General features: G+C 45.3%; 1 protein-coding gene across 6 annotated transcripts in view; it reads right to left on the reverse strand.

Annotated features, from left to right (window-relative positions):
• Nucleotides 1–286: 286 nt before the first annotated feature.
• GTF2IRD1 (GTF2I repeat domain containing 1) overlaps nucleotides 287–14,134 on the reverse strand; it is a 176,274-nt gene continuing 162,426 nt past the window's right edge. For all 6 annotated transcript variants that reach the window (XM_037880434.2, XM_037880435.2, XM_043531145.1 and 3 more), the window contains 5 exons: nucleotides 12,665–12,742; nucleotides 6,331–6,523; nucleotides 2,850–2,887; nucleotides 1,771–1,907; nucleotides 287–537 (listed from right to left, as the gene is read on the reverse strand). In XM_037880434.2, the coding sequence (XP_037736362.1) occupies nucleotides 469–537; nucleotides 1,771–1,907; nucleotides 2,850–2,887; nucleotides 6,331–6,523; nucleotides 12,665–12,742 (515 nt within the window). In that variant the 3' untranslated portion in view covers nucleotides 287–468. The remainder of the gene's footprint in view (nucleotides 538–1,770; nucleotides 1,908–2,849; nucleotides 2,888–6,330; nucleotides 6,524–12,664; nucleotides 12,743–14,134) is intronic.

A 14,134-nucleotide genomic window follows, 5' to 3' on the forward strand; every position in this document is an offset into this window, starting at 1 on the left:
TGTTTCTGTCAAGTGTTTATTCATCCATACTTCACGTAATTTTGTGCTGATGTTTCAATATCAAGAAAAGATTTTTTTTAAACTGTTGACTGACATCTGAAGACACCAGTGGCAAATGAAGCATGACAACCATGTGTCAAAAATCTGGGGTTCAAACTCTAGACCCTACCCATTTTATTTTGGAAGTAAGGCATGATGAGGTATGCTGATGTCCACCAGAAGGTGCTCCTCTGTATTGATTTTTACCTATCATGGATTTCATCAATAATACAAAAAATAAAATAAATAATGTTAAGAGCAAGGCAACACTTTTTATTTTTATTTAAAAAGGCCTTGATGGCAGGAATATAGTGTAAAAATCATTGGAAAAACTAAAAGGCATTGATACATATTAGAATATACACTTTTTACATAAATTACATTTATTTATTTATTCTGTCTGTTGAGGTTCTGATTCAGTACTGAGGTCTAATAGTTAATAGGTCCTGGAATCTGGACATTTAGACCACCGTAGTCTAACATGTACATGGGCCATTGCTGAAAGAGAGAGAGAGAGAGAAAGAAGGAAAAATGCTGTTAAGACAAAATACTCTACAAAAACATGCATTCATCAAGTTTCTGTCACGCTCCCACACAGGGCAAGTCTTCCATTTTCCAAGTCAGATTTTCTTTTTAAATAAGAAAATAAAACTACCCAAAATAACTTCTAAATGTATTAATATTTTTGCTTTTTTAAAAAAAATTATGCTTGAAATAATAATTGCTAATAAATAACTAAGGCCAGTTCCTTAGCTAGAACAGATCCATGAATCTCCCTTGATGTCGGTTCTTATTTTTACATCTTTGATTTTCTACTTCAAGGACATTTTAGCTTCACCCCACTCCCAAAACATTCACCTTTTCATACATATAAAAAACAAAACCAAGAGCCATCATACAACAATGGCCAAAGCACATGGAAAGCTGGAGCACGTTAATAGCGCTTCCCTGAGTTTGACAGACTGGTTTATGAAATAATGCAGCTGGTTATGCGTTGGGGACTTTTTTAGATCCTTCAGATTTGTGTCTGGAACCTGTGAAGTACCTTCACAAGCTGAGAATCCTGCACTCCGTGACATAACCTTGCCACACAGTGCTCCTTGCGTAGTGCTGACGGGAGTAGAAGGGTGTGGGGCACATGCAAGGGAGAAAGGTGACTACATAGTAACTTGACTCTCCCAGAGGCAGATCCTGGAAAGTGCATCAAGTCTATTGCAGCCAAAAGGGCTGAGGGTGCTCTGCACCTTACAGGATTGAGTCATCAATGTGACAATGCCAACAGAGAGCTCTAGGCGGTTGCGAGCAGGGTCAGGCGTTGGAATGGCTGCTCTCTGTGGCGTGTTCCCCTCTCAGGGCAGGACACTAAGTCATTCCTGCCCTGGTCACCACTACCTTCCCCTCAGCAGCATTAGTGTATCGCAGAGGAGGCTTCACTGATGGACGCTGGCAGAGGCCAGCCCATGGCAGCCCTGCAGAGCATGCTGGACTGGTGCAGGGGAGATGCCGAGTGGCCTCTCTGCTGATGAGTCACCTCTTCCCAGATGCAACAGAGGGACAGCGGCGGCTCAAAAGCGAGCGTTCCCCTTCTTTACCAGACCTGGTGTCGCCATTCTAAGTTAGGGGTTTATAGCATTTCTAGGGCCAGTGAAGGAAAGAGATGAAGGGTGGTAGGGGAAGAACCCTGAGCTAGACAGAGATGCAGTAAGTTGGTTGACGTTTACAAGGCTTTACCACAAGTGAGATCTGATTTGTTGAAGACATGGACTCCATATTGGAAGAGGAGGAAGAGGAAGACGACGATGAGGAGGATATCAAGTTCCCTTCAGAGATCCTCTTCCGCTTTCGTTTGGGAACACTGTTGTCTTTTTCTGAAGGGGAGGATGGGAATGAAATGGGTTATCTGAACGGCTGATTCTCCAGCTTAGGAATGGAAGCAAACACCACACCCAGTTCCTTTCAAGGCCCTGGGCGTAGGGCACACTGGTTTCACACAAAAGTCATAACGCAAAATAAAAGTATCTCCAGAGGCTTTTCCCTTGCTTCCACCAGCCAGGGAAAAGAGAACACACCCTTTCCCTCTCCCCGCTGGGCCTAGCTTCCTCTTTCTTATATATCCTGCTCAGCCCTGTGATAGGCAGAGACCCGTAACCTTTTCCAGGCTGCTGCTTCACCTTGTCATGGTCAGACTTGAGTTCTCTATTCACAGGATACTTCTTAGGGCATTAGAAGTCATTTAGGTCACTGTACCCCTCTGATCCATTGCCTTCCTGCTGAGAGATTGCCAACCTGGCAGCTAACAAGTGCCGGTCGCGTTGGTGACTTAAGTGAAATGGAGTCGCGTCCAGTAGGACTTGGATTGCGAGCACAGACGCCTCTCAAGCACAGTACATGATTTCATCTTTGCAGAGTAAAAAACAGTACTAGGGCTCAGATTTTCAAAGCCATCTTGAGGGATTTATTCAACAACAGCCATTAAAATTAATGGGAAGGGCATTCAAATCCCCTAGGCCACTGAAAATCTTAGTCTAAAACTACAGCCTCTGTTTCCCTTTCACACACAGCCTCAGGAAAACTGCAGAAGTGAAGCCAAACCTGCGAGATTTCCCTCCTGGATAGACCCCAGACTTTGTCTCAGGCCCCAGCTGGATGACGAGATGGAGAGGATTAAGATGACAAACATCAACCTAACTAGCCTGCTCTATTTTCTTTTGAGCCCCGGAGTCTGGCCTCCTGTGTATTTTGTGCCGCAATCTGTATGTTTTGCTTTGCAGTTTGCTCCCCTGGAAGGAGAGCTTTAGCATAGAGCTTACCTGTGTGTTTGGCCTCAGTGCATATTTCAGCAAACGGTCTGTGTGAGAAACAAGGTGGAGATTAGCAATTGTGAACGGTTAGGGCACAGATGTTCTTTATCCCTTGCATATCTAACCATCTCCTAGTGGGGTTTCCTCTGTCTTGCGTGTGTTTGGAGCCAGAGCAGACCTTTGAGATTGTACTAGAGCATGGGATGGTCTCCTCTGGCAGCCTGCCCATCTAGGGCAGAGCACACAGCAGACCGAGTCCTCTGCATGGAGCGTTATTAGCCTTAGGAAAATGACCTGAAAATTGCTCATCTCGACGTCTAAGCAATTCTTTGCTTTGCTCCTTGTTGTGCTCCAGGATCCCACGACAACCCCTTGGGCACTTATCTTCCCAGTGGCCCCCAGAGGGGATCAGGAGAAGAGGTCAAGGATCAAGGCCAGAGAGCGTATTTCCTGGTCATGCACCCTCCAGCCCTGCACTGGAGCAGATGCCTGCCTCTTTTGCAAGCAGGATCGGGATAAAGGAGCAGAGTCCAGGAGAGAAGGCTGGCTCCCGAGGCAGCATTCCTGGGGAGTGAGCCCTCCTGCCATATGGGTAAGGTCCAGGCCAAGTGTGCTAAGCAGACCCCAGACTGTGGATCCCTCCCCTTCCCCTTTGGAACAGCAGGTAGGAGAGGAATCAGACTAACACGCACTGTACAGGATGGCTCCCTTGGTACCAGCCGGACTTCAGACCCACTGTTAACAGTGTGTGGATACAGCTTTCAGCTGGCCAGGGGCCTCCAACAATGAACTGGCAGAAACCAGATCCTTCAGCATTCCTTTCCATGCAGCCACTGCCCACTCTCATGTATTCAACCCCACAGGCATCAGGTTCCCCCACATAGGTCTAAGGTGGCACTAGGCTTCTCAGGGGAGATAAGCAGAACACATTCTAACTTCCACCCCAGAGTCCTTCCCCATCCCACACAGGTACCAGCAGCCACATCTCAGAGGACTCCTCTCTGAGCAGGAGTTCCCCAACAGCACCCTGAACATCTGACACTCTGACAATAGCATCCCCCTAAGAAAGACTCTTCTCAGCCTCTGAAAAACACCAGGCAAAAAGGAAACATTTGGAAGCTCATTTGGATTCCTCCTTAGACAACAGGAGCTACAGATTGTCACAGAAAAAACCCAGAAGGCCAACACAGTCCAAAATACTCCTTAACACAGAATCCCAGACTACTCAGGATCAATCCTCTTTGGATCATCCACCCACAAATCCAGCAACGAAAGAGAGGAGGAACAGGCCATCTTTCCCACCCAGCTCCTCAAAGGAGGAGAACCTTCATGGGTCAAACCAGGGCAACCAGAAGAGGAGATACACAAATGTCTGTTTACACACCTCACCTGTTCAATACAGTGTTAAAGAAAGAGCTTAGTACTCTACACATCCAACTTGAAACCACTCCAGAACCAGAGAGAGTCAGAAAAGTCTGAGGTCTCAGAGTCCAAGGTGTGGCATGCCTCCCAAGCACCACAGAGACAAAGCAAAGTTCACTGCAAGAATGTTGGGCTTGAAGGGTTCAAGAAAGGAAATTAGCAGGTAAGAATATAGACACATATTAGAAACATGCTCCAAAATTCCTCCAGGATACATATTTCATGTAGACCAGTGGTGCTCAACCTATGGTACGTTTAGCACAGATTGTACATCAAATGGTTGATCAGAATAAGAATCCACTCTAACGACTCTGAGTAAAATTGCAACATTGGCACACTGAGTTCTTTTGAGTTTTAGATATATGGTAGGGCTGCAAATCTGAGACTTCCTGCGACAATATCAGCTGATTCTAAATGGACCAGCCCAAAGCATTTTCAGTGCCTCAGACAATCTTTACCTACGAGAACATGAACAAAATATAACCCTCATCTTCTTGCTGTGACCCAAGACCTCTTGATGCCAACTGGCAGGGGCACAGGGATCCCCTGTGTTCACCCAAAGGGGACATATAACATCTCTAATGAAATCCTCGGTTACACTGATCATCATAATCATTGAGAGATGTATGTATGGGAAATATGTGAGGAGTTATATACAGTATATACTAAAAATTAGGTGGTCTAGGTTTGTGAGTTAAGGTAGGTCACCAAAGGGTGGTCCACATACTCCAGGCAAGCAGGGGGGAAAAAGAGACGTGTATCTCACTCTGGCTGGTCATATGCAAATTGAGTATTGTATGGTTCACAATGGATGCCCATTTACTACCTGGGCAAAATGCTAATCAATAGGTAGAGGAGACTGGAGGCAAAAACAAAACCAGCAGGAGTTATCCTGTTCTGGAGTAAGACAATGAACTTTTGAAACTCTATCTGGGGTGCAGCTGAACCCCAGGAATTCCTTCAGTCTGTCTGGATAACCCGCCAGCGTGCTTGGTCTTCCGAGATGGGATCTCAGCCAGACTGGTTGAAAACACTGGGAAAAAGACTTGAGGCAAGCTGTCTTCTAAGAGATAGTGGAATACCTTGATAGGTAAGCCAAGGCTGTAGAAAGCAGGTTATAATTTTGTTTTATACGTAACCACATCTCCAGTAGTCTCACTCTCTATCATTTGAATCTCTGTTCTTTAATCATCAACTTATTCTGGTTTTCACTTTCTGTAGAACTAAGCACAGTGTGTTAAGTAGAGGGTGATCCTGCGCTGACTCTTACAAGCTGGTGTGTGCTCTTCCTTTGGGAGTGGCGAATCATAGTTCTGTGAGAGTTCAGGGGAATGGGGCTGAACACTCCAGAGGGATGCTCAGAGGACTCAGGGGTTGGCGTGTGCCTATTGCTAACCTGTACAGAGAGGGCGAGGCCTGTGTTGCCAGAAGCTGGTGGTTTCAGGGAGCGGATCCCAGGCAGGCACAGACAACACTTCCTCACACTAGGGGCAGGTGGTGGTGAGAGGCTTCACAACCCTGAATACCCCTCCGAAGCATCCTTGTAGCTCAGTGCAGAGAGGCCATATCACCGTAACAAAGCTTTTCGTTAACAAAGTGTTCTTTATACATTACAATAGTCTCATTGCTCAGGGGCAGCAACCCCAGGTTACTTTTCAGTTGAAAGTTCCTTAGCAAGGTGATCAACTGCCTAATGAAATCAGCAGCAGTACATTCATTGGGCCAGATCATCAGTTCGTGTTAATTGGCATCGCTCCCATGACATTTAGCCAGTTGTTTGCTAGAGAGAAGGACACGCTGCCTTATCTTGTTTCCTAAGAATATGAATTGGACCCCAACCTTTCCTAGCCTGACAGGATTCCTCACATAGCTGTAAGGCACCTGCCCCCCCGCCCTGAGAATTCTTACAAATGTAAACCAGAAGATACTATGGACCAGATCCTCAGCCAGTGTAAACTGGTGCATCTCCATTGCAACCCATGGAACTATGCCAATTTACACCAGATAGGGATTCTGGCCGTACATGTTTAGAAAAGACCCCGGAAGTAGAGGAACTATTGAGACTTACTGGAGTTGGTTTATAATCACTATCCGAATGTGCTCTCGTGCTTTCAGGATCTTCTCCAGCCGGTGGATGTCATAGGTGTTGGGATTTCTAAAAGGGATATCATCTGGCAGACCAGTAACTTCAACAGCATCAGGACTATCCCTGATCAATTTGTATGGCACCAAGACTGGCCGGTTCAATCCCAAAGCCTCTCCTGCAACAGCAGAATAGAGGCCAATGTGACAAGTGAACATTAAGTGGAGGCCTTTGAACCCTGAGGTAGTATTTCAACAGCAAAATTATACATTTTCACTGTACTCAATGCAATTTTCCTAGACATTTCATATTTTGCTTAATAAACTGTTTTCAAAGTGTAAATACCAAACCACTTACTGAAGAGAATGGATTTGCTATTCAAGGAAGGAAAAAGATATCCCCTGGTTGAATTTTAAAAGCTTTCCGATGTCTAGGATTGGCAGAATTCAATTTTTATTTTTTATAATTTGATGGATAATAAAAATGTTTGTTTTTAAGCATTTTAAGATTTGTATTGATTTACATGCTCACTTTGAAATTATGGTAGGTATCAGACAACAATTCTTTAATGACAGTAAATACTGAGATTCAAAAGGTTAAAGCTTTATAACCATTAAAACACAAAATTGTCAATATCACATGTCAAAATATACAAAATAAAGATCCTTCAATCAAACTTGAATAAGTTCTCAAGCAGCCTTTTTCTTACTTTGCCTATCTGTACATTTTGATTACTATTGATGGAAATATTTTTCCTTCTGTGTGTGATGAAATCAATGCTTATTGATAAAAATCAAATCTTTGCAAGCATAGCGATGGCTCGGCTCTTTCCCTAGAAGTCAGGAATTCACACAAGGAAAATACACCCCAGGGCCTTTCTCAGGGCTCATTGTCCAAGCCAATCAGTTGCTGGTTCAAGAGTCAGAGGCACATTACAATGGTCGTGCCTAGAGTTTGGGAAGTCAGGAAGATTGGCTTCACTATGGGATTTCAACATTACTAGGATATTGCTTCAAATGAGCTCTTGGATAAGTCACACTTCTGAATATCTGTACTCAAACTTCTTGCAAGGAGAGAAAAAACATTTCTCGGCTCTGTCAGATTAAGTTACAAACCCCCTTTTAGAGTAGCAGCCGTGTTAGTCTGTATTCGCAAAAAGAAAAGGAGGACTAGTGGAACCTTAGAGACTAACACATTTATTTGAGGATAAGCTTTGATGCATCCGATGAAGTGAGCTGTAGCTCACGAAAGCTTATGCTCAAATAAATTGGTTAGTCTCTAAGGTGCCACAAGTCCTCCTTTTCTTTTTGTGAAACCCCCTTTTCTTTTCACTAGCCCAGCCCTAGTAAGGGATACTAATTCCTTACAAGATGATGAAATTGCTTCATGTCTGTCTGTCCTGTTTATTGTCAGTTTCCGTGGTCCCTGTTAAGCAATCTTGCTATTAGGCACAGTTGGGGGCTATTATGCAATACATGTAATCGAGCATTCACATACACATCCCATATCTGTATCTGTAGGTATCACCTAAATACTCATGGTCATAACATAACCTGATGCACCAGGGAAGCCCACACCCTCAAAGAGTGTGAGTAAGGTGTTCTGTTCCTGATCAAGTTATGTGAAAAGTGACAGCCCACGGTTGCAATATATGCCACCTCATCAGCATTTACCAATAATCCCTCTGATATCTCCTCCATCTCCAGAGATACGAAGCGGTCAGAGAGGAGCACTGGCTATGCTTTGACGATGCAAGCGCTGCAGGTTGAAGTTTTCTTTTCTTTTCGTGGAGATCATCTTTACCAACCGTTCCAAGTCCCACCTGACGTTCGCTGTTGGGTAAGGCCTGTTCAGGGAATGCACTGCTCATTTTCTAGCTCCTGTATTGAAGGGAGTCAGTTACACCGGCTCAGACCCAAGGTCCATCCAGTACCGTGTTTTGTCCTGGATGCGTCAGAGGAAGGTGTAACACACCAGAGTGGACAGCTATGGAATAACCTGGTAATCTGGAGCTATACACCGTTTTGTGGCTGGAACTGGGTAATACAAACCAAAACCGGACTTTGGACACTCTGGCCCTGATTCTGATCCCACATACAACAGTGGTACACCAGCATATTCCCACCGCCTCTTGTGGAGTTACTCCTGGATCAACACTTTATGCAGCTGAGAGGAGAGTCAAGCCCTCGGTCTCTCGGTCTAATTCATCCAATAAGCATACTACACAAATGGACGAGGAGCAACAACTATACAGCAAAAAGAAAAGGAGTACTTGTGGCACTTTAGAGACTAACACATTTATTTGAGCATAAGCTTTCGTGAGCTACAGCTCACTTCATCGGTATGCATCCGATGAAGTGAGCTGTAGCTCACGAAAGCTTATGCTCAAATAAATTGGTTAGTCTCTAAGGTGCCACAAGTCCTCCTTTTCTTTTTGCGAATACAGACTAACACGGCTGTTACTCTGAAAACTATACAGCACAGGTCCTGGAAATTGGGATGTTACCGCACCCTCTGGCTTGAAGCGGCTTCCATTATATACAGGGTTTATTGTTTGGTTCAGTGGCTCCTAGCACCCTGACGATCAAAATAGTTCCAGCACCCCTGCTATACAGTGGAACAGTACTTCTTTAGCAAAAAGTCTTGGTTTTACATCTGGAACTTATCCAGCAACAACCAGACTGTGTGCATGAGAGGGAGGGAGGGAGGGAGGGAGGGAGGGAGCGGAATGGGGGATCACCTACAGCTATTGCAATGAGAGAAGAGTCCCCCTTGCATTCTCTTTTTCACAAGAGACTGGAGCATTTGTAATAGGAACCTCTATGCTCCCTCTCCCTCCCATGACTCAGTAAGGATCACGTTTTTTCCCCAACCCTTCTGTGCAGCTGTTGTTCAATAGCTGGCTCTTCCTGCTGGAAACCAACAGACTGACTCAGTAACATAATATTTTCCTCTGCATGGAACATCTGCCACAGGTTCTTTATTCCTTGCCTGGATTAGAACAGCTTCTGAGCTTGATATTGAGCAGTTTGCAGAGTGGCAGATGAAGCACTCTGCCTTCATACCATTGGCCAAGCTACAGTTCCCCATCCGGCCAACGACCTGTACAGCTTGGTCACTTGGGTGCGTAACCGTTCCAGTCAGGAACTCGACACCTAAAGCAGACGCGGTCATTAGCTCTGCTGGCTGAGACCATCTGTGGCTCCTGCAGATTGATAGCTACCCCGGAGCACGGCCCATTGCAACGTGGCTTTTCCAAGCTGCTTTATGCCCGCATCGGTTACAGCAATACTTGTTGTTTCATGCATAAGGAATAAATAGAACGCGATGAAAGTATTATTATAATTACTCCTAATAGCCTCAACATGTATTCAGTCCAGGATGTGGTTAACAGACAGAGGGGAAGTGTCTAAGAGGTTTAGGATCACAAGCCCCACTGAAAGTCAAGTCACTTCTACATATTTACAGAAGATAAACAGTCTGAAAGCCAGGGAACGTGTTAGCCCAGGCCATGGTTATTTCCAAGTATAACTCTAAGGCTCTGTACGGAAATACAGGGCTCTTCTGCTGCCCTAGACACAGGTGCTAACATCCTGCCTTCATAGTCAGGGTAATTACAGCTGAGTCATGCACACAGGTGGATCCAATCAGCATCAACTAGGATACAAAAGGGGATAAGGGGTGTCAAACTACAAACTCCATTTGGACTGTAAGGCTGCCCTGTGCCTTCTCTAACTTCAAGGGGTGGTGATGGGGCTAACAATGGAGGGTCGTTAAACCTTGATGATGTCCTATTCAAATGGAAGCACTCTTGGACAAACAGTTGACTACCACCCAGGGCAAACCAGTTTTTCAAGTCTTGGCTCCAGAGGGGTGGTGATCAAGCAAGGGATCCCCTGAGAGGGGCATGAGGGGCAACGGCAGGTGACAAGAGAGTCACATGGGAAAGGAGACAAGAAGTTATAAAAGGAGCAGGTCTGCTAAGTTGGAGGCAGCAGCTTTCTCTCACGGACCGGAATAGGAAAAGAAGCATGGGGTAGAGGAGCGTAGTCCAAGATTTGCTGAACTGGAATTAATTTGCAAACTGGACACCATTACATTAGGCTTGAATAAAGACTGGGAGTGGATGTGTCATTACACAAAGTAAAACTATTTCCCCATGTTTATTCCCCCCCGCACTGTTCCTCACATGTTCTTGTCAACTGCTGGAAATGGCCCACCTTGATTATCACTACAAAAGGTTGTTGTTTTTTCTCTCCTGCTGGTACTATCTCAGCTTACCTGATTACTCTGGTTACAGTGTGTATGGTAACACCCACTGTTTCATGTTCTCTGTGTATATAAAATCTCCCCACTGTATTTTCCACTGCATGCATCCGATGAAGTGAGCTGTAGCTCACGAATATGCTCAAATACATTTGTTAGTCTCTAAGGTGCCACAAGTACTCCTTTTCTTTTTACAGATACAGACTAACACGGCTGCTACTCTGAAACTAGTCCAGGATCGGGGACTGACCAAATCCCAAAGAACACTGAAGAGTGGTGAGGAAACTCAGGCATGGAATTTCAGATCTGTATATCTTAGATCTGTATATCTCTTGTCACAGCGATTGTTTTTTTAGTAAGCCCTTTGCCAAGCCGGTGCCTGTTTGCTTCAACTATTGTGTGTCCCTGGAAGGGTAAACAATCAACCAGAATGCTCACAAGAGTGGAGATCTGAGAAAGGGTATGCCTAAGCTACAGGAGGCTCACAGGGGTGGGGGGGTCAGCACTTGTCCTGGGGGTCACAGCTAGGTCACAGGATCCCTCATCCAGGAGGGATATCAGACAGAGTCTGTCCCTAGGGAGCATGCCAGAGAGGCAGGAACCAGAGTTTGTGTCTGAAGCTTATCCAGTGACCAAGGGCTGCTCAAATACACATGGGCCCAAACACAGCAGCCTGGTAAGTGCCCACCAGGGGGAGCATGATCAGGGCTGTGACACGCGTCCTACTGACATTTTAAATTAAACACTCCAACTACATGGGCTGTTCGACTGCTGCGAGACACATTGCTCTATCAAACTTGAAGGCCCTTTTGGCCCCCTCGTATGGATCTGATGATTTCTTCTCTGAACATCCGGACTGAATTTTTGTTTACACTGAACTTCAAAACCAAATTGGAAGGGAGGAGCCAAGGTATTCCCAATGTAAACCCAAAACACTGGATAGTTCTGGCTTTCCTGATCTGTAGGGCAGGAAGAGCATCAAAAGGGGGAAGTGTGTTTCAGGCGATTAACCCTTGCCCTTTCTGCTGCTTGGCACTCGCACTTTCTTGGCATTGCTGCTATTTTTGTTTCTCTTTCAGGGGGGTGGAAGAGAGGCAGGGATAGTCTGCTCCAGAGCAGGAGGTGGAAACAGCAAACAGGCTACTGGACTGAGAGTTTTCAAGCTATCAGAGCAGACAGAGTAGATCTGTTTGCTTGATCACAGCACGGCAGTTGAGAAATCACCATAGTGCGATTCTGTAAATCCCTGCACTCTGATAGGCGAAGTTGACCCCCCAGTACAGCGTTCAGGGACTTGCACGGTGTTTGAGAAATAACTGTACAGTGGTTATGCAATTCAGACACCCAGAACCACAATGGGGGAACAACTAGTCACAGTGATGTACCAGGAACTGTACTACATCCCTGCTCTGAGACAATTACACTGCTGACTGTTGTAGGGGACGCTGCAGGGTTTGGGGTTTTTTTTTTTCCTACTGCACGTTTGCAAGGAATCGAGGTGGAAGTACATGGATAACGGGACACACAGACAGCCTGCAAACCGTATTTTCAAATACCACCTTCCTTCAGCTCCATGGCCTACTTCTCTGCCACTGTTCCAAGCACGTTTTCCCAAAACGTGCCTTGTGTCTGGAGTTTGGACACATCGTGATTGAGCCTTGCTGTGCAGCAAAGAGCAGGCAAAGGTGGGGTCCATGTCATGCTCCTAGGAGTTAGGAGGCAGGTGCATTTGCTGAGCACACCACTGTTTATTCCAACTTGTCACATCTTAAAAATGCATCAGTGACTGATGTAAGACTAAAGAAGTTCTATGGCCCGGAGAAGTTTCTCTCCCCCCTTAAAGACGGAGATGTAGACAAGAAGGTCACAGTCCCAGCTGTCAGTCACCGGTGAGACGAGGAATGTCTCTAGAGAGGAGCTGAAACATGGGGCAGTGAGAAGAAACCTGTGCCCCAGCAAGCTGCCATGTGCTCGGTCCATAAATAGAGCACTTCGGCCTCATTAATTTTAACCAGAGCTGCTCTCAGTAAGAAACTGCAAGGAGGCAACTCACCGTATTTTTCATTGAAAAGCTCTTTCACTTGCTCTCGGAGAATCACCTTTTCGCCAAGCCTGTTTGCATCGTCCTCGTCTGTAACGAGAGCGTACAGGGATCAATAGCCCACTTAGTTCCCCCCGCCAGCACAATCAACAACAAAAGAAAGGTCCAGAGAACATGTAATCTAACTGCCGCATCCAAAATGTAACAGATTTCAAACTGCACTGTTCCTTGCCTTACACCTTGTGTTATCTTTTATACCTGTGCAGTGGGTATAAAATGCTGTCAAATCTGCATTTGCCACACACTTACATGAACAATAGCATTTTACATCCACTTTGCAAGGCTGTAAATGACAACACAGTAAGCAAAGCAATGGAGATGCAGGCCCACAGAGTCCCAAGTACTCCCAGAAGTGACATAAAAGAGCGAGAGCGCTTTGATAACCAGGCTTCTAAGTACAGGGTTGTTTTATAAATACGTCATACAATCACACTGGCCTTTCTAGCCTTTTTAAATTATCATCATGCCAAACTTCATTTTTCTTTATTCTTTCATTTTATTGACAGTCACTTATTTAGACTTTTTGCTGCTATTCAGCATCCTTAGGGAGGTTCAAAGAAACACAGTTGCATCCAGAACATGATCTCTGCAATGCTTTCCCAGCCCTGAGACTTACAGATCCTGGTGATAAATCAAGTCTTTTCCATTCTTCTCTATAATTCAAACCGTGAATAGTTTCAAACACACTCTTCCCCTCCCCCCCCCAAAATCAGAAGATAGTTCTTGCAGCTCTAAAACCCAGATCAACAACCGGGGCTGGGTATCTTTAAGATTACATTGTCATTTACTTCAGCTGCATACTTGCTGGCTACCTAGTGGAAAGCACAGTCCAGTATTCCTAATAGAGAGTCATCCTCTTGAAATTAACTTCGCTGTCTGTCCACAGTTAAATTACTCCTGGAAGGCACTTGCTGTCTTGACAAGTGCAGAACTTGAGGGGAGGGCAGTTGGGGGTCACAGGCTAGATGAACGTGGATCAGTGGAACATACATTTCCACACATACAAAGCCTGCTGGTGTATGAACCATCCTTTCTGTTTCTAACACGGTTAACGATTCAGAGTAGGATACGGTGATCTGGGCATGTGATAGGTCCAAGTGGTCCAGGGAGCTGAAGTAGGAAGGGGGCTCATTTCAAAAACAATAAGAGACACTGTGTTAACACAGGAGTGGCCACAGGGCCATCTTCATATCCCCTCTCCCCGAATCCTGTTGTTCTGGTTGAGGTAAGTTTTAATGCACATTTTAGCATCATTACTGGACTGTCAAATATGTTTTTGGTTATGGTACTTTACACTAGGCTGTGTTTGTCTAGGGTTGATAAGTTGGGACAGGGTCGTTCAGCGGTATCCAAAGAGAAACAGTACATTTGCAAATAGAACTAGAATACACTCTGGGCTGACCCCGAGGTATAGGAGCAGCC

Source organism: Chelonia mydas, chromosome 17 (genome assembly GCF_015237465.2).
Source record: "Chelonia mydas isolate rCheMyd1 chromosome 17, rCheMyd1.pri.v2, whole genome shotgun sequence".
In the NCBI taxonomy this organism is placed as follows: Eukaryota; Metazoa; Chordata; order Testudines; family Cheloniidae; genus Chelonia; species Chelonia mydas.